The sequence below is a fragment of the Dermacentor albipictus genome, chromosome 6, assembly GCF_038994185.2.
Source record: "Dermacentor albipictus isolate Rhodes 1998 colony chromosome 6, USDA_Dalb.pri_finalv2, whole genome shotgun sequence".
Classification (NCBI taxonomy): domain Eukaryota; kingdom Metazoa; phylum Arthropoda; class Arachnida; order Ixodida; family Ixodidae; genus Dermacentor; species Dermacentor albipictus.
In genome coordinates, this window is record NC_091826.1 from 6,626,237 (window position 1) to 6,645,152 (window position 18,916).

Consider the following 18,916-nt stretch of genomic DNA (forward strand, 5'->3'; position numbering starts at 1 on the left):
TCCCTTTCCCTTCCAGTGAACTTGCCAGTATCTAGCATCAACAAGTTCATAGACCAAAGCGTCATGACATTAGCCGAGCAGCGGGCAAGGGCGTGCATCTCAGTGTGCATTTTCTGATACTCACCGAACATCACGCAGTCCCGTCGCCGTAGCAGAAATCTTCCTCGCATCTGTGCTTGCTGCATACCCGAGTTGTAGCCGATGGCTGTCTGCCGGTTTTAAGTTTCGCTAGCCAAGCTTCACGCAGCTCCTTGTCCTGTGGCTACGTGTGAATAAGGCTGGCACCGGGTTCCGCTGCGTACGTCCGGCACTGTGGCACCGAGCAGTAGCCTACCATGCTGCATGCCTCTAAAGGCAGCCACTACTTAATATAGTACTTTCAAATGTGATGCAGACACCCAAGCATACCTGCCAACCCTCCCGATTCGCTCGGGAGACTCCCGAAGTTTTACTGAACTTTCTGATTGTATGATCACTGTCTTATATCTCCAGGAAAGTGGTCTCCGTTCACGCAATAATGGTTTTTGCGAAACTGGCACCGCGGAATGTACAGCCACATCGCAATCATCAGCATCACCAACAACGGCTGCACTAGCACCATCGGTATCATTGACTAAGTAGCCGACTATGGTGCCTAGTAAACTGACCAAAGCCAGAGCCAATGTAGCTCTTGCATTTCATGCATGCCTTCCTCCATGGTGCAACTTGTTGCTGCTGCTTGTATGTATGATTAGTGTTGGCTAGGCTGTCTGTGTGCGGTGCGCTGTGTAAATTTAGAATCCTCATGTGCTTGATGCCATAGTGCTATCAAAGCCCAAGAAAAGGTATTTGCAGAAGTTCTTGCGATCTTATACTTCTGAATTTCTGTGCTTTTTGACATCATAAAAAGGATAACATTTTGCATATTGTACAACGTGTGGACGCGGCGTCAGCGTGTCTTGCAGTGTCAAAGGCGACTTGAAACTGCATGTTTCCAAGGCGAAGCATCAAAGCTATGCTTGCACCGCTGAGCAGCAAGGCAACATAGTGAACTTTCTCCGGAACAAGTACGACGACAGTGTTATACGTGTGGAGTGCCTGTTTACGGGATTCCTCGTCAGAAGACAACCTACCCCTTAGTGTCTGTCAGCGATTACATTGGGGCTCTTCTACGGAAAATATTTCCCAAATGTGACGAAACCAAGCACTATGGACGTGAACGCAATTCTGAAACGCAACTCTAAAGAATGCGGAGGTGACCAACCTGAAATTTATTTCGCAGGGATCGCTCTCGAGTTATCGTTTCTTTATTCAGTGTTCTCCTCAGCTGCTGCCCCGAGATTCCACTGAATCTGCTGAAGACGCTTTAGATGCTCTCGAAGCTGATTTTGCCGCACTACAGGTGCACAGTCTTCAGAGGACATTTTCAGTGAAGAAAGGTGGGACGTGCAGTGGTCTATGGTTGGAAAAAGTGAAAAACACTGATGGAAAACGTGTTTCACCGAGTTACTAAGGTGATGCTGGATTTACTTGTGATGCTGCATAGCAACGCAGAGTGTGAGAGGATTTTTAGCACGGCGAAAAAAACTAGGACTGAGTTCCGCTCATCACCTGCTGCTAGTGAAGGGCCGTCAGTCTGGACCATGTTTTGAGCAAAGCTACTCCGATGAATTTCTTAAGTGAGCAAAGTCTGCTGCTGCAAGGACCTGCAAAACGACTCATCGAACAGTGCCTGAAAGTTTGAACGAAACCCCTGCCCCCGGTCCCACCGGAAGTCGAATCACTAAATGCAGCCCCCCCCCTTGGCGCAAATAAAAAGTCTCCCGATTATTTATCTCGCCAGGTTGGCAGGTATGCCCCCAAGGTGGTAAAGCCTCATCACTTAATCAGAACCGCAGCGCAGGTGGGACTGGAGAAACATTCGTTTTCAGCTTGCTTCGGCGTTTCCGAAGCAGCCGACGCGGCCTTGGTGTCCATGTGATCCCTCATGTCATATCATGCCGACATTAGCGCCAGCTTTTCCAGTGGTGGAGCTCGCCCCCAATATATATATACAGGCTGTCCCAGCTAACTTGGACCAAGATTTTGAAAAAAACCTATGTGTTCTTCAGAACAGAAATGGCGTGGATGTTGTTAGCGTTTATCTAAACATACAGTATCACTCTTTTGCTCATCTTTTTTTTGAGTAATTAGCTGAGATAGATTAACTTTTTAAATATATTTTGAAACGTTCAGCTGTCAATAGGAAAGTTGTGAAGCTCCACAAATATTGTCTAACCCAGGCATTTTTAACGAGCTAGACCTAGTGTGGCTTTTCTATTTGGGAAAAATGAAAGCCTGCGGAGTTTAAAAGATAGCATGTGACAGCGCTCTCAACTGTGCTTTGTGAAAAACATCGCTTGCTTCGTGCCTTTCGTGCTGCCCACGACAGAGCTTTGCGTTGTGCTTGGTTCTGAGATAAACGCCAGTTGGTTCGGGCGGCAGCTGAAATACAGCGCAGCTCCCATTTTTGCAGCGATAGTTGCACTCTCACGCTAGCAGAATGCATGCAGAGGAAAAATGACAAGCTCATGCAGTATTGGCACCTTTTCAGCACGTCCGATATAGCTTTTTTGATGACGCAAGACGGTATCTCGCTGCAGGCCTCAGCAATCTTTGCCTTTAGTGCTTCTGGTGTAGTTGTAGGTTTGTAGTACACTCGGTCTTTCACATGTCTCCACAAAAAGAAGTCGAGAGGTGTCAAGTCCAGTGACCTTGCAGGTCATGCTACTGGTCCATGCCGCCCGACCCACTGGCATTTGAATTTTGGAAGCTTCGCCAAGCCAGGCTCAGGCAAGGCTGCTGCTGCAAGTTGGTGCACCGTTGTGCTGATACCAAGTTCACTTTAAAAACACTAGAGGAAGACCACAGCGAAAATCTTCGACTGGGCCTTCCAAGATGTCGTTCACATACCGCTGAGCAGTAAGCATGTGTTAAAAAAAATGTGGGGCCAATTATTCTTCCGTCAAAGGTTCCGCACCACACTGAATGGCCACTGGTACTGGTGTCCGGTCTGTGCCACCCTGTGCGGGTTTGTATCGCTCCAGTGATGTGCATTGTGGATGTTGAGAATTTCTGGAGAGGGTTGCCTCATCTGTTCAGAGCACTTTGTCAACAAAATCCGGTATTTCGTCACTGTTCACAAGGGTCCAATTTGAGAAATTAAGCCACCATTGAAAGGCTGTTGCAGTTTTGATGCAGTTGGAGGTGGTACGGACACATTTCAGCCTTCCTAAGAACTCTTGACACTGAAGATTTTGAGATGCCGACATCACCACTCACATTTCGCACGCTGGAATGAGAGTTTGCAGTCATGAAAGCCAAAATGACTCCTTCAGCCTCTTCACTGATGATCCTCTTTCTGTGCCTCGCCTTCTTGAAGCTACCTGTTTCTTTCAGCGTCAAGTAACTCCTCATTATTGTGTTTGCGCAAAGTCTTCCCCCACATTGCCAATTTCGGTATACCTTGGCAGCTTTCCTCTTGTCGCCCCGTGCTGCTCCCAAGGCTAAGACCATGTTTGCCTTCTGCTCGCTTGAGTACGGCATGCTTTAGGCACTGCAAACAAATTCTTCAAAACGGTTGCGTGACCGACAATTATAGATAGACAGTCGAGCTTACGTGCATCTAGCCGCTGGCACAGCTTGGAAGAAAAGCGGCGTTGTAACAAATGATGCTCTCTCTCGCACAGGTTCCAGATGTATGATGCATGTTTTGTGTGTATTTTTTCTATTCCACATTGACTTGAACGTAAAAAAGAAATTGCTCTTCTTGTCATATCGGAATAAACGGCTGATGACGGTGCATTCTTTGGTGACAGGCGTGAGCCACTGCTGGTGAATCGCTTTTTAATGAGCCGCTGCTGGTAATGTCAGAGCCGAGCAAAGGTTGAAGCCCTTTCTCATAAGCGAAGGGAAAGTGGGGCGCTGGCGATGTTTTTACAAATCACCCGTGAGAGCGCTGTAATCTCGGCGCATTCGGGCGCACAGAGCGTGCTGTCACATGGTATTTTTTAAACTCTGCGGGCTTCCGCTTTTTCCCTAATAAAAACAGCCACGCTAACTCTTATCTCGTTGGAAGTACCTGGGTTGGGCAATATTTGTGAAGCTTCACAACCTTCCTGTTGACGCCTGAACGTTTCAAGCTCCATTTAAAATGTTAATTTATCTAGGCTAATTACTCAAAAGAAGACGAGCAAAAAAAAAATTTACTCTAAGTTTAGATAAATGCTAACAACATCCACACGATTTCTGTTGTGAAGAACGCATAGGACTTTTCAAAATCTTGGTTGAAGTTAGCTGGTACACCCTGTATACAAACATAGGTGTGTTCAAGCTTGGGTCAAACATAAAAAAAAAAAGAAGCATCACATCCCGTTCCATGTTTTTTGGGTTGTGTCCGAGGCATTTTTATGAATCTTGAGGTTCACAATCTTGCTGGCTTGCAGGTGCCTATTTGCTTTGATCATTTGATCTTGGCTTTGACAACTGTTGACTTGTAATTCTAGATGCGTGTGCTCACACGTCCAGCAAATGTAGGTGCAGAAATGCGTTTATATTACACTTTGATTGCATTCTAAAGAACTTATTGATTGAAATCCAAAGCCATATTTATACAGTTAAACCTCGATATAATGAAGTATTTAACTTTTCATAACCGCTTGTCCATAGAGCACCATGTAATTAGAACCTCAATATAATGTAGAGTGTTTGTATGCGATTTCAATATAACGAAATTTCGCTTCCACAGCAGAGGAATGCTGAGACAGTAAATAGAAACTTCTGCAGACACAGATGGTCAAATTATTCAGTTACAAGCGGCTGCTTCATCTCTCAAATCATGCGCTCACTGAAGTGAAGGCGCGTCATGTTCCATATAAAGTCCAAATGCGATAAGCGCTCCTTGCGCACTTTGTGCTTTAGGTGCAAGTAAAAGTGTGCGAGGGTGAGAACGAAAGGTGGTGGCTTCACTCATGAGTGCCGCCTCCCAGCATGAGCAAAGGGAAAAAGGGGGAGTGAGCTCGCAGTAATGCGATCAAGCGCGTGCGTGAGGCGGGGTATAGTAAGTCGGCATGAGTCTAGATTTCTGGCACGTTTCGGCTGTGGTTCGTCATGGCTGTAAAGTGCCGCTGAGTGCATACGCAGCTGGGTTCCCTATTTTAGAGGTAATCTGCCGGGTGTGCAATGAGTGGGTGTGCCGAGAGGGCGTAGCACTTTGTAAGCTGTCTTACTGCACATTTAGTATTAGAGGTTGTGTAATGTCGAGTTTTGATGACCTGTTGGAGCAAGAGGCAGATGAAGCATTCTCTCCCCGCTGCCGGCGCTTTTTCTGATAGGGTCGTCCCAGTGCGGGCAACGCTATCAATGGTGGGGGTGGAGTGCATGTGAAAGTGTGGCTGGCTTCACTTAATTCGTACTGCTGATGTGAAGATATTGTTAATGTACGTAGCATGAAACTTAATTATTCATCACCGACTCCTAAATGTATCAAAATAAATTGTTTTCTCATTCAAATTTGCTTTTTTCGGTTGCCCGATAATTCGGAAAATTCTGTGGCCTGTTTCCATCTAAGAAAAATCGATCAGCGACTGTACTTATTTGCATAAAAGGTCAAATTTCAGTTCAACAAAATTTTGATATTTGGTGCGAACTCCACCACTGAAAAAGCAGGTGCCGCTGTTGGCTTGCCGTGATATGAGAATCACCTGGACACCGCGGCCGCGTCGGCTGCTTCGGAAGTGCCGAAGCGAGCTGAAAACGGAAGTTTGAAGCCCCACCTATGCTGCGGTTCTGATTAAGTGGGGAGCCTTGCCCGCTTCAGGTGTGTACTTCACAACATTTGAACATCCTGTATTAGGTAGTGGCTACCTTTGAAGGTGTCGAACGTGGTAAGCTCCTGTTCGGTGCTGCAGTGACAAACGTACACAACGTTGTGTGGTGTCAGCCTTCACAGTACCAGCAGGACAAGAAGCTGCATGAAGCTCGGATTTCGAAACGTAGAACCGGCAAGCAGCAGTCGGTTGCAACTCGGATGTGCAGCAAGCACTATTGGGAGGAAGATTTCTGATGCACGTCGGGGTTGCGATGTTGGGTGAGTAGCAGAAAGCGCGCCCTGAGATGCCCACACGTGTGCACTGCGTGGTTAATGTCATGAAGTTTTGGTCTATGAACTAGTTGATGCTGGAGACTGGGAAGTCCACTGGAACGGAAAGGGAATGGTATAAAAGGGCATTTAAAAAAGGCATGGCACATTCTCATTCTTGTGTAGCAGCAAACAATTAAATGTACTGGGCTAAGAAAAAAAAAGCAGCAAGTAATTGCTCACTGGGAAGACCGATAAACATACAGTGCGGCGCAACTTCTGAAATAATTATATTTAAATGTCAAGGACTTCAGGAAAAAACAAGATATAATCGTCGCGACAGGACATCACAGTGATAGTCGCCATCGTAGGTGTCAAAGTCCCGAGCTATGACGAAACTATTTTTGAACAGCTCTGATAATGTCCACGCAACAGTGGTTGCTTAAGTACTGTCAAATGCTTATGTGCTGCAGCCTAAAGCTCACGGCATGGTGCGAAAATGCGCTTGCAGCGAAAATGAAACATTGTGCGTGAACATGCATGCAGACGTGCAGTCAGTCACCATGAACCCGTGCAATTGCTGCATTGAGGCTTTATTCTGTTATGCTCCATTTGGTTATAAAGACAGCCCACCATAAGAACATATTTCACATAGTTTGCTCTCGGCACCTGCCTACCTTTCACCAAGAAGCCAGTTTGGGAGACTCCATTGCGGCGACCGGGTGCAGTGGCGTTCACCGTTCATATTCGGTAGAGGTAACGTCTATAAGCGATTCTGTGTTTTCAGTTTACCCAAGGTTATTATTTCGAGAGTAAAAAACTTCCCTCGTTTTGAGAGCACTTACAGAAATGTCCAGGAGGGCTGCTGTGTGGTGTTTTTATTGAGTGCCGACATCCAAACCTAGGAGGAGCGCGCTGTGTTATCCCTCATACTGCGCAAGTGAGTCACTTCCGACAGATGGCGACTCTGTAAGTCCTCGCCCCCAACAATTAAGCAAATTGCCGATTTTACCTACTTGGTTATATCAAGGCGTAACTGTATTTACTGAAATGCCTTTCATACCTAATCTGTGGCAATTAGGGCATTACACTTTATAAATAAAATATGCATTTATACATGTGACATTTAGGTGTTTAATTCCTTCCTCCACATTTATAAAAATCTAAATTACAAAATTTTAAATGAACATCACTGTATCGTAACCATGGAATTGAATGCCATAGAACAATGAGTTGACATGAAAATAATCGGGAGAAGCATAATGTTATAAACTATGCTGATATTGCTTTCGCTAGCTGCTAGTGTCGTCCATCGTAGCAGTGCAAATCCCCCTGCACCTTCAGTTTTGTTCTGATTGTGAAGTGTTTCTGAGTGCTTCTGCTAAGTTCTGGGGATAAAGGGGGCAAGGTTGTGACTTCTTCACACATGGATGTTCATTTTTTTTTTCTTAAGCCAAGATTGTAAGTTAGTCATTAATTTCATTGGATGTTAACTTTGCTTGAGTCCACCTTTTCATGTCGCAGAAAGGGGAAAATATTCTTTAAAAGTTCAGGAAGAGGGATTGTTTGCCACCTTCTTGGGCAGGTGTAGGTATAATAGCCCTTGGCTCGCCTGCTTCGTTTATTGCTTCCATTCCGAACTCGTCTATGTGACCTCTCCCCTCATGCTGTGTGCCTTTGGGCAGTTTCCAGTCCGTGTTAAAATCTTTTGGTAGTGTTAGTAGCTGTAATATATTGCAGGTTCAGGTAGCTGCAGGCAGGGTGGCTTCAAAGCTGCATAAACCAGGGTCTACACTGGGTATTTCTGCGTAACAAGTGAAGGCTCGCTCTTTCTCGTTCTCGCACATATGACACTGCTGCTGCGCAGACTTCATTTGGGACACACTCGCTGGAAGCAGGATAAGCTCTGCTGGCTACTTCAAAGCTACTGCTGTCCAGCACGTCTACCAGGAGCAACTCAAGCAGCCAATCTAGGGTTGGCACAAAAAAGGGCGGCCTTCCTCTGACTCGCCAGCCGAGGCCTAAGTATTCGAGGGTCGAGCACATTTCGGAAAGCTTGGAAGGCCAACTGCGGGCCGTGCTAGATTAGGTAGGCGCATGGATTTCAGTGCTGGTTTTCTCCTGTCACTGTGCCCCTCTCTGGATGCAAGACTGGGACCATGAAGTCCAATTTCAAAGTGGAAGTGCTTCATATCTTTCATTTCTGCAGTTGGGGTGCTGCCCTGATGCGTTGCTTGTGAACAAAGACAAAAAGCCTGAAAACTAAAATTAGGAAGTGAGTTGTGTTTCACATTTTTCTCCGTTTTCATTGCTGATATTTGCTGCATCGGACATGCGCAGAAACTTGCACATGGTAGTGGCAGCAGGTATAGCCAAGGTGGTGCGGCTTTGGAATGTAAAGTTGATTATTGGTAGCAGTAATAGATTGCTTGCATGTGTAGGTTAGGGACCTTTATGGTATGGGCTAGTGTGGAAGGCAAGAACCTGTTCTAGCACCATCTGTTGGCTTCGTACTGCACCTGTACTTGTGAAGCAAATAAATAGCAACCACCATGTGTTTGAACTGAAGGCCCCTCGCTTTTGCTCGGCGTCCGCGAGCAGCGACCAGCACGACAATGGACCAGTGGCGCAAAGAACAAAAAACCGCTTTAATTTTTATGATATGAAACACTCAAACAATTACCGCAGCCTCGCGGCCAATAACAGAAAATAACAAGGCAAAGAAGCAAGCAGCAGAACAGCGAGGCAACAAAATATACAAGCCAAAGGGAGTGACGAAAGAACGGCCGCTACAAACCATCAACGAACACAATCTTTCGGGCGATAACAGAATGCATAAAGCGCAGAAAACAAGCAAGCACCGAACCAGGCGCGCAGATAGTCCCAAAAGTGAACAACAAGAGCACTCTTTCATGCAGACACAATGCAAAGACGCTTTTCCCCCTGCTCTGCAGCACGCTCGGAAAGAAACGTAGACGGGCCACGCCCCACCAGCGCCTCCCCAGGCCCGCGCCTTGCAAAAAAGTCCCGAGTGCAGCCTCCGCTGCCTTTTAATCGGGCAGCCGCCTTCCCGGCAGTCCCCGCGCGAGTTCTTGCGATACCGCAATCGATGCGCATGCTCCATGCGACGAGTGCCGTTGTGGCGCGCGATTCAAAGGCTTCCCCCGTGCGCGCTGCAGAGAGGGCCAAGGGCCCGACACTCCCCCTCTACAAGACTGGACACCCGCCTGGGTGTCCAACAGCACTATGCAACGACACTATGCAACAACACTATGCAACAACGCTATGCAACAACACTATGCAACATATGCCATTCCTGGCGACAGTCTTGCTTTGCAACTGGTCACCAGTCGTACGAAACAACCAGCATTGCAGCAGGTGCGATTACCTATTAAGAGCACAGCTCGGCCGTCATCAGAGTACAGCATCAAAGCCTACCCAACAAAGCCAAACTGAATGACAGTGTGGTACAAATATGCATAAAGAAAAACACGTACATAAAAAAAGCACATGGGCACACTATCAAACATAACAAGAACTCTGCGCAACTGCGTCTCTTTGGCGGCCCAACAAACACTAAGGTGCGATGATGGGAACACAAACAGATACAATCTTTTGGCAGCACCAGGTTGCCAGCTGCGGTAAGAGCACAGAAGCATCGAGACTGCACGGGGCTTTCAGAAATGAAGAGACAGAACGGACCACCAAGATTGCCAGGTTTCTCAGAACAGCCAGCCGACATGCATGAAAGGTTGCTTTGGCAAGGTGAAAATGATGACTGTACCAAAAGCCAAATGGCCAGAAACCTTGTTCTCTTTCAAATGCGTGGCAGGAAACTTCAATTTTAGGAAGACCACAAGCGCACGAGAGACACTCACAAGTGAAGCTGCAATTCATGGTAGCAGGCATCAAGATCAATCTGCTCCATATAATTTTTTTTCCCAAACGAGATACAGGAAAGAGCGGTGTGAACGAAACAACGACCGCTGCTTCATCTTCCAGCTGACATGCCAGAAACTTGTTACTGCTGTATAAAATGCAAAAATCATACTTTCAGTCGGTCCCATTCTCCCTCTCACAGGCATGTGTCCCATTCTCCCTCTCACAGCATGTGTTTGAACGTGGTTTTCTTCGCGTTTTTTTTTTTCTGTTTGTTCTGGAGTACGCTTCCACACCGCAGGGACCACGAGCACGGGAACGAGGGAACCGCCCCCATCTCGAGGCAGCTGGAACTCCCCCCTAGGCCTACTTGTTTCGCTCCGACATCGGGTCCCACAGTTCGTGCATCTGTAGCCTACCCCTCTGCCCGGCTAGCTCAGTCGGTAGACCATGAGACTCTTAATCTCAGGGTCGTGGGTTCGGGCCCCACGTTGGGCGCCAAATGAAGGCCCCTCGCCTTCGCTCAGGGGGTCCGCGAGCCGCGACCAGCACGACAAAGGACCAGTGGCGCAAAGAACAAAAAACCGCTTTAATTTTTATGATATGAAAAACTCAATTACCGCAGCCTCGCGGCCAATAACAGAAAATAACAAGGCAAAGAAGCAAGCAGCAGAACAGCGAGGCAGCAAAATATACAAGCCAAAGGGAGTGACGAAAGAAGGGCCGCTACAAACCATCAATGAACACAATCTTTTGGGCGATAACAGAATGCATAAAGCGCAGAGAACAAGCAAGCACTGAACCAGGCGCTCAGATAGTCCCAAAAGTGAACAACAAGAGCACTCTCATGCAGACACAATGCAAAGACGCTTTTCCCCCTGCTCTGCAGCACGCTCGGAAAGAAACGTAGATGGGCCACGCCCCACCAGCGCCTCCCCAGGCCCATGCCCCGCAAAAAAGCCCAGAGTGTAGTCTCCGCTGCCTTCTTATCGGGCAGCCACCTTCCCGGCAGTCCCCGCGCGAGTTCTTACGATACCGCGATCGATGCGCATGCTCCATGCGACGAGTGCCGTTGTGGTGCGTGATTCAAAGGCTTCCCCCGTGCGCGCTGCAGAGAGGGCCAAGGGCCCGACAGAACTAATCAGGCAGTTGCGTAAACTGAAGAGTGTATGTATTGCTGAGAAAACCAGTGAACTGGCACTACCTGGGGCTGCATTCTCTCTGTAAACGACAGCAATAACAAACGAAACTGTTCACCTTTTGTTGCAGGCGTTTTGTCAGCGAGCTATGTTTTCGGGACAGGGGGTCATATTGGTACTCACTGAGAGCTGCTGGATAGACAAGGGAGGCTGTGATCAAAGGGTTGCTCTTATTAGCTTTTTTCTTTTATAAGTGCTCCGTGAGGGTCATTCCATCTTTGTTAAGAGGATGGGCATAGGCCTTGTTCCCATGCATCAGATGCAATTGCATGTTTCAGTGTCTTTGTGACAACAATGTACATTCTTGGTCAAAAAATTGAACCCACTGTGAACGGCCGGGGAGCAGCTGCACTCCGCTATCGCGGCACTGCCACTGTCGGCGTGCACCGCTGCTCGCTTGGGCCGAGGATAAAGGGGGCAAGGGAAGCAGGTCTCTTACTCTCAAGCGTCGTTTGATAACAGCGCTCGTGAAAAACTAGTGCATCATTCATTTTGCCAGATGTGAGGTCGTCTTGCGGCCGCTGTGGTACAGCGCTTCGTGTGAGTAAATGCGCTCGCCTGGGCAAAACTGCCCAGCCCCATGCAGCGCATTGTACTATAGAAATGGTCCTAATCATCGAAATTACCTATTACAATTTTATCCTACACATTCAAAGGCGAGAGCCTTCACATTATGCTTTTAGATAAACATATTGAATGTGTTTCGAAGTGTGATGATAACAAAAGATAAAATATAAACTGACATCTCTTTGTGCTGTCTAGGGTTGTTCAAGGTTTTATTGTAATATGGGGGCAATTCAATCATAGTTCGTTTAGAATAAACCAGAAGCAGTGATTTCGACTACAAAGGCTCTCTCAGAAAGGGCCTGTAACCACCGTTACAATATTTCAGATACGTTGACTGCACGAGTGTGTTTTGCGTTGAATTTCTTTCATTGAACCCACAGTGAAATTATAAAAACTTTTTGGGACTAGAAGAAATTTGCCCTGCCTGAGTAGTCGATTGAGTTAGACCCATTCCCTTGGCATTTTGAAAAATGCGCACTACCTCGCCTTCTTTTATATCTTCGTGCACAATGCCTCATTTTCGTTAGGGCCCACTTTCATGCACACATGAGACCAGTGTAAGTTCATCCCATTTGCACTGGGCATCACGGGTTTTGTCGCGTAAAGTAGACCAGGGCCACGAGATTAGAGGATTCTCACATAGTGAAGGTGTCACACCGGCGGTGCTGTCGCTGTCACGGGTTCACTGGAAGAAGTATTGTGGATATAGTTTACTGAGGTATCATTCATCTCCACGAGAAAGGGCTTCACAGGCAGTTAGGAAAAAATGGGTTATATGTAGCATCCTTTCAACCCGAGACCTTGGCTAGTTAACAGTCAAACACATGGGCAAGCTGTAATTCCTCAGGGCAACCACAGACCAAGCCACACTCAATACCTTGAAGACATGCTTCCCCTGTGATTTTGTCGAGGGGTGCTGGTGCCATCCTGAAGCTTGTTTTCTTGATTAATTTGCTACTAAGGAGTTATGATCACAAGTACGAGATGCCATTGTAGCACATTATTTAATCTTATCATCCTGCTGCTGAAGACAGATCTTAGCTACGATCCTCGCTAAGTGCCCGTGTTCGAGCGTGCGCAGGACTATTTATAGCGTTGTTCCTTTAATTTGTTCCCGAAAAATATTAACTGATGATTACGATACTGAGAATTTCGAAATTTGACCGTATTGCGTTTGACAGTGGTCGCCAGAAACCCTCGCCTGCTCATCCAGCATACGCTGCAAACAGCATGCAAGCCGGTCGGGTGGCTTCCGCTTCGCCACCGTCGCCTTTGCGCCACGCTCGCCGCACTAGTTTTTCACGAGCTCTGTTATCAAACGACGCTTGAGAGTAAGAGACATGCTTCCCTCACCTTCTTTATCCTGGGCGCAAGCGAGCAGCGGTGCGCGCCGACGGTGGCAGCGCCGCGATAGCGGAGCGCAGCTGCTCCCCGGCCGTTCACAGCGGGTTCAAGTTTTTTGACCAAGACTGTACCTGGTATACGCTGTCCATTATCCCACAGGCATGTCACCTGCTTTGTTGGCATGAGCCACAGCTTTTCTGGGAAGTGGGACACACATGAACATTTAGATGCTGTGTGGGTGTTGTTTCGCCTAGTGTGCAAAGGTGAACACACTTTTACAAGCAGATGACACATTGCTCCTTGAAGCAAACATTGAGGCACATTTGTTCTAATGTAATCAGTGTGATGTTGCCATGGAAATGAGGCCACTGTAGCTGAAAGCAATGTCGGGCATGGTAATTGCCTTGCAAAAAATTGCCACTGTCAATCCCAAGGCTGTAGCTAATGTCAGTGTCCACAAAAGTCTTGCTCATTGTGTTTGCTGTGAATGACAGCGAGTCTGGCTACTGTGCCATGTTGGGCCATGTAGAAGCTGCTACACATCTGGGTTATGGAATGGAAGAGGACAACCTTTTAGCTCCAGCTTCTGAGCTGCTCTGGTAATTCGAGGCAACTTCAGTTTTCACATCAGGCAATGTAAATTTATTGGTCATTTGCCTCTTTGCACACTTAGTTGCTACACACAGCTCAGTGTTGGCTTGCCCTCTGAGACACGTTTAATTTAATGGGATGCCCCTGGATGGCCGCCAATAAATTCTGTTATGAAATTATCTCCATGGCAACTGTGCTGGTCTCTTGTATACCTACTGTCAACATCTATCTCGGTGACAGAAAAATACCTATTAACTTATTGTCAAAATAAAATTGCAAAGACAGTGATAAATAACATGTGCACGCTATCCAGCAAACCTCCCTTATGCATTCTGCAGATACACACTTTCAATCAACCATTTTGTAACGTATGCAAAACGATTGCCTGCACTGCACTATTAGCAATTACTGCTTGTAATTTTAGACTACTGTTGCGAACCTTGTCAAGCGAGTACGCCACGGTGTGCGACGGAAGCTTCTGCTGGGTGCTTAATTGTAAAGGCTCACTTTTACTTGTTTTCACATGGACAGTGCCACTGCACAGACTATGCCCAGCACACTGGAAGTGAGTAAAGCTCTGCTAGCTGCACCGAGGCCGCCGGCTTTTGCACAGCCTTTGAAGGAGTGGCCCTGTTCATTTACTAGCTAAGTGTGTAAGAGTAGAACGCGAGATGCAAAATGTGGGTGACCGCATTTATTCATGCCTGAAATACCCCATTTGGGGTTTCACATGAGGGTGGGCATATCTCGGTCATATTTTCAATGAATGCTTTGAACGACGAATGACTGGAGTGGTGCACTGCTTCAACAGGTAGAAGATTCCAGTCCTTCACTGTTAAATCGAAGAAAGAGTTAAGATGAGTGGTGGTGCGAGCTGGAGGGGGATAAACAGTCTTTGAATGGCTCTGACGGGATGAAGTGCGATGCGCAGGCATGATGTCTGGTGAAGCAGCAAGCGATGAAATTTGTAAAAGAGACACAGTCTTGCTGTTTTGCGGCGATGCTCGAGGGTTGAAAGGTTCAGAGATGACATAAGTTTAGTGATGCTAGTGTGGTAAGAGTAGTCAGAGTGAATGAACCTTGTTGCACGATTCTGTATGGATTCCAGTGCTGTTGCCAGGTTAGATTGGTATGGGTCCCACACTGAGCATGCATATTCCAGTTTGGATTGAACAAGTGTTAAATATGCAAGTAGTTTTACTGGAGGGAGAACGAGACTTAGATTATGGCGCAGGTAGCATAGTACACGATTGGCATCATTGCTAATGCTGCAAATGTGTGAGGACCAACTGAGGTTGCTGGACAAGTTAATACCCAAGTACTGATAAGAAGTCGCAGCGCATATTTCAAAGCCGCCAAAAACGTAATTAGCTGAAATAAATTCTTGGTGACAGCCGAAAGTAAGTAGCGCCGTTTATTTTTTAACGTTTAGAGACATTAGCCAATTATTACACAAAGTTTCAATTACGTTAAAGTTGGGCTGGAGGGCACGAGTGTCAGTGTCATTAGTCATAGGATGATAGATTACGCAACCATCAGCAAATAAACAAATTTTTGAAGACAACCTTTCGGTAAGTCGTTAGTGTATATTAAGGAGAGTAGTGGCCCCAGTACAGTCAGTGCCTTGCGGGACACCGGAGATAAAGGGTGATAAATTAGACGAGCATTGCTTAGCGTAAACAAACTGTTGACAGTTATTCAGAAAGTTGTGTATCTCATTGGAAAACACAAGGGTTAAGATTAAGACACGATAGTTTTTGGAAGAGCTGTTCATGGGGAACCTTGTTGAAAGCCTTTTGGAAATCTAGGGAAAAGGCATCTATGGGTACGTTTTGATCAAGATGTGAGCTGATGTCAATAATGAAACAAGCTAGTTGAGTCTCGCAGGACATGCCTTTCTGAAAACCATGTTGATTAGGATTGAAGAAATTAGCGGATGTTAGATACATTACAGTATGAGAATAAATTATATGCTTCATTAGTTTGGAACTGGTAAGGGAAATTAGACGGTAACCGTGGCACGATGACAATGATCCTTTTTTTTTTTTCGGTACTGGAATTATCTTACCCATTTTCCAGTCTTGACGCACCCCTCCAGGTGATAATGATTGCTGAAAGATGTGACTCAAAAATACACTAGAAATGTGCGCAGTGTTCTTAAAATGTTGGAATTGATTCCATCGATGCCGGCTGAGGATGTTAATTGAAAGGATTCTATTAGCTTGGTGATACCGTATGCATCAAGTGTTATGTCTGGCATGGTTGGCTGGTTGAGGTAAGCACAGTCTGGCACGTCAGGTTCAGTAGTGAACACGGAAGAGAAGACAGAGTTTAGTCCTTCAGATACTTTATAGTCACGAACATAGTTATCGTCGCACTGATCTCGGGGCTGTGCGGGTGTTGGGAGAGATGGAGTCAGGAGACGCAGGCGAGCACAGCAAACAGACTTTACTAATAACAAACCCAAAATAAAACACACTTAAAATAGAACTGGATAAAATGGAAAATGAAACAAAGATAAAACTCCACACTTGCTTAGCCAAAACAGTCCTTATCTTCGCCTACGTGCGTCCTTAGCGCGTTTCGTGCGAAAGTCCGGCAACCCTGGCCTCTGGCTGCACGCTAACAATAAGGAACGCTCTTACAAGGTCGTGTTGTCGCACGGCACTCCAAGTCCGATGTGCATCGGCTCTTGGTCATCGCAAGTGCTCCCGACGACTCCGCAAGTTTTGCTTCCTTGGTATCGGCTGGCCAGCTTCTCCATCTCGGATGCCGGCGTCCCAAACTACGTCCCGAACTATACCTGGCCCTAGCGCCATAAAGCACCACACATCAATCAATGAGAACTTTCTCACATGCATAGCCTGAACGGGCAACTAGTGACACAGGTCATTAAGCACATGACCACATCCTGCCTGTTCATTTCAAACATGTTCACACTAAAAAAGTTATGACACACTTTCAGATTTGTTTTATGTATTTAATTTTTTTCCAACACTCTCTCTACACGAAGAATAATTAAGCCTTGTATTAGATGCACAGGAAGTCAGAAAATTGCAGCCCCTGCCATCTGTACCCATGAAATGGGAATGGCAAGTCCTCATCTGCAGTTGCTGCAGCTTTATGCAAATTGTGTGGTGTGTAACAGTGCTGATCTTGAGTGGCATTGACTGGAATGAAATGTATTGTGGCACATGCAGTTGGCTTGCTGGACCAGCCGCTGGAGCTGTCGGGGTCTCGGCAGCGCAAGAAGGTTGAGCGGCTGGACGTGAGCTTTCGCACAGCTGCACGCGAGAGGCCCCCACCAGAACAAGGAAAGGGCACACCACTGGGTGACTGCCCCCGTATCGAGCACAACATCAGCCGTGAGCGCTCAGAGAGTCTGAAGGTCTTGCACCGACTGCTTTTTGGCCGACCAGGAGCGGTGAGCACAAACACTCCCTTTAGTGGCGTTAGCCAGCTTCACTAGTAATTGGCACTGTAGTGCTTCGCAGCCACAGCCTTACTGCTTCATAAGTCAGCTCAGTGCATTTCATCTGGCAGTGGCCACCCGTTGGGGAATTTGTCACCTCTGTAATGCGCAAGTCCCGAGGGTACTTCCAATAAATAAACGCCATGCGTTGTTGAATAAGCACACCCAATGGCACATGCACTTCTGTAAAACAGTATAGTCAGACTCATGTTTCAGAAATGTGTTGCCATTGGAATGTGTGAATGCTCGGTATTTCCAGTGCAAAAAAATTCAATGGGGCACTATGAAATTTGATGTTTTAGAATATTCGTTCTGGTACAGATAAATTTAGTTTTTTTCTATATTATACAGATTTTTTATAAAATATGTATGAGCATAGCAAGAATGGTGGTCTTGCTGAGGAGCTATTAGGCAGAGTACACATTCTTTGTGGCCAATAACACGGAGTTTCAAAATAATAACGAAAATCTGTTTATTAACTCTTTATTAGAGCCTTGGGGGCTAATTGTCAAATTTTGAGGCAGTCCCAGTTAATACATCTCGGTTTTTTTAAACCTTGAAAATTGCACCCAATTTGAATTCTTCCTCATTGAATTTCACCGCTTAATCCCTTCAAGTTCCCACCAGAACGGGCCCCATTCAGCCATTGGCCATGTAAAAAATGCGTGGCAAAAAAAAGGTACTAGAATGCCCTCCTATTCGTCACTCGGTGCACGTGACTGGAGCTTGCCTCCTGATTGGCGGAACTGCATGGCTATTGTCTGCTTCACGCTTGGAGCCGCGTATTGAGGTGCGGCATCTTGCCCCAGTGTCAACGTGATGTCTGAAACGGAGCGCAAATTTCGAGCGCAGCACAAGTTTGGTGTGAAAAAAGTGCAATGGACGCTCATCGAAAACTTCAAAAAAACGCTGCTCAACACTGCAAAACGCCCAGGACGCCACAACCTCAGCGTCCGATACCGAAATCGTCGATGCAGCAACGGCAGGCGAGGGCGTGCGGCAGCAGGCTCAAATTCTTCCACGGCCAGCTCCACGTCGTGGCCGAGGACCCGCCGATTTTCGACATGTGGAACACAGACCTTATACCATCCTCTGTGCCGCCGTACATGCTGACCGTCGAAATCTGCGGGCAGCTCATTTCCAAGGAGCTGGACACGGGTCAGCGTGTCTGTCATGGCTGGGAAACTCTTCAAGTGTACTTTTCCCGGCATGTCTGTTGAGGCTTCGGGCGTTATGCTGCGCAGCTACTCGGTGCAGCTCTCCCAGGTCCAGGGTCAGGCACAGGTCAGCATTCGCTTTGGCGACAAGGAGGAAACCCTTCCCCTTTACTTTACCAAGGGGTCATCGCTGACGCTGCTGGGCCGAAAATGTATTGATGTACTGGGCGTTCATCTGCCAGAGTACCAGGAAGCCAGCCTGCATGTGGTGAAAGACATCCCCAGCCTCCTGACCGAGTTCAAGTCCCTGTTCCAGGCAGGGGTGGGAAAATTCGCCGGCACGACGGCTGGCATCTTTGTACCTGAGGGAGCCCAGCCTCGTTTTTTCAAGCCTCGTCCACTGCCGTTCGTGCTGAAGGACGGGGTCACCCAGGAGCTGCAACGGTTACAGTGAGAGGGCATCCTGGTGTCCGTCAATGGGCCGCTCCCATCGTATACCAGTCCTCAATCGAGACTGCAGTGTCAGGATCTGCGGGGATTTCAAGGCTACCTTCAACCCTGTTGCTACCGTCTAGAAGTACCCGCTGCCCCGGATCGAAAATCTCTGGTC

General features: G+C 47.0%; 1 protein-coding gene and 1 non-coding gene across 2 annotated transcripts in view; both read left to right on the forward strand.

Annotated features, from left to right (window-relative positions):
• The window catches only part of LOC135901420 (protein DEK-like), a 133,206-nt gene that overhangs the window by 14,330 nt on the left and 99,960 nt on the right, over window positions 1–18,916 (forward strand). The window contains exon 4 of the mRNA XM_070539836.1: window positions 16,878–17,101. Coding sequence (XP_070395937.1) covers window positions 16,878–17,101 — 224 coding nt within the window. The remainder of the gene's footprint in view (window positions 1–16,877; window positions 17,102–18,916) is intronic.
• On the forward strand, window positions 10,402–10,474 carry TRNAK-CUU (transfer RNA lysine (anticodon CUU)). Its single transcript has one exon. It is a non-coding gene; the product is annotated as a tRNA-Lys (tRNA).